A 1,445-nucleotide genomic window follows, 5' to 3' on the forward strand; every position below is an offset into this window, starting at 1 on the left:
GCAATGACAACAATCTAGGCATGCCTTTGGTAATAGACTATGTAATTGATCCAAGACCTCAAGTAGAAACCTCGACTAGAACATTGAACAACATAAACCGTGAGACCACACAACCATCTTACTCAAAAATGCAACAAAATAAAAAGACGAACAGAGCATTCATATCTTAATCTACCTTTTGATTGTTAAGTACAATGCTTTGAGAATAAACAACGCCCAACTGATGCGCACATCCGGAATCAGCTCTTTTCGCCGAACAACAAGCAACATTTCAAACAGTTCAGGATAGCAGCAATATGAATATATCACTCATTCGATGAATCATTATAGGCAACGTAAGTGAATATTTCACGGATAGGCAAGACTAGTGATCATGAATGACAAGCAACGTAAGTGAACAATTCATGCTAGACAACTGATGTGAGAAATTAACGTCGTGTCGATTTGAGGAAACATAGAAATTTGGGAATGACTGTCGAGCCAAATTTTTCGAAATACACCGATGCAACATTTATATGAGGGATTGGTCGATCTCTCACAAAAGCAAGGGACGCTCGACAATCAATGGCCGGCTCAGCAGCACATAGAGGGCGTACAGGATGCCGGGCAAGTAACCCACGAGTGTTAACACCAAACATATCCAGAACTCCACCTGCCCACCGAGAATATCAGTCATCAAATCAACCGTAGCAATTGTCAGAAAACCCTAATCTGATCATGCGCATGCACGTGCCATCCGTTAAGACATATCCTGAGGGAATTTAACGCACACCATGCACATGATCATCAGTCCATGTAGAAGTGGGGGCGCGGGGTGGGAGGGGGGGGAGGAGGAAAGAGACGCTTAACTCTCAATTCAGAGGTTCAGAGATGGAAGCTTCCTTACCGCGCAATCATACCTGAGGAACACTCCCAAAGGCGGCAGTATGATTGCTAGAAGAACCTCTATAAAGAGAGCTGCACCCATTTATCCCACAGAGAGAGAAAGAGAGACAGAGAGAGAGAGAGAAGCAATTGGAATTTGAGAACCAGTCGCCCGAGCAAGCGAGCAAATTTACTGTGCCACCGTGCTGATTCTGATACAACTAATTAGCATGAAAGAGCATGCAGCATGGGATTAGGGCGGTCAGTATTAGCATGGCCGCCACGCGTGTGTGACTTTATGAAGGCCAGCTGCTCCACTTTCTGTTCGCAGCGCCTCCCATTTCTTCGCAGCTATAATTCCACCTTGCCAACGCCACAAACAAAGCATAAGCTTTACAAACCTGCTCCTACGAGCTCCACACATTCAGTTCCAAACAAAGAAGCACAATACTCGTGCCCTTGCACCTCAATTTATGTATTGGGCATAATTATTTTGTAAGGACTAGAAGGCTTGATTAATATTTAGAGAATTTTAGTCGAGGCTTATTAGATAGGAGTTAGAAATTATTGGAGCAAGGCAT

General features: G+C 43.9%; 1 protein-coding gene across 1 annotated transcript; it reads right to left on the reverse strand.

The window, feature by feature from the left end:
• Positions 1-263: 263 nt before the first annotated feature.
• Positions 264-1,026, reverse strand: LOC148034308 (low temperature-induced protein lt101.2-like). Its single transcript, XM_087680506.1, has 2 exons — positions 887-1,026; positions 264-652 (listed from the first exon to the last, which is right to left on the reverse strand). The coding sequence occupies exons 1-2, from the start codon at positions 965-967 to the stop codon at positions 536-538; spliced, it is 198 nt and encodes a 65-aa protein (XP_087536632.1). The 5' UTR covers positions 968-1,026; the 3' UTR covers positions 264-535.
• Positions 1,027-1,445: the final 419 nt, after the last annotated feature.

This window comes from Lygodium microphyllum, chromosome 6 (assembly GCF_053477565.2).
Source record: "Lygodium microphyllum isolate KBCC chromosome 6, Lygodium_microphyllum_v1.1.10, whole genome shotgun sequence".
NCBI classification, from domain to species: Eukaryota; Viridiplantae; Streptophyta; class Polypodiopsida; order Schizaeales; family Lygodiaceae; genus Lygodium; species Lygodium microphyllum.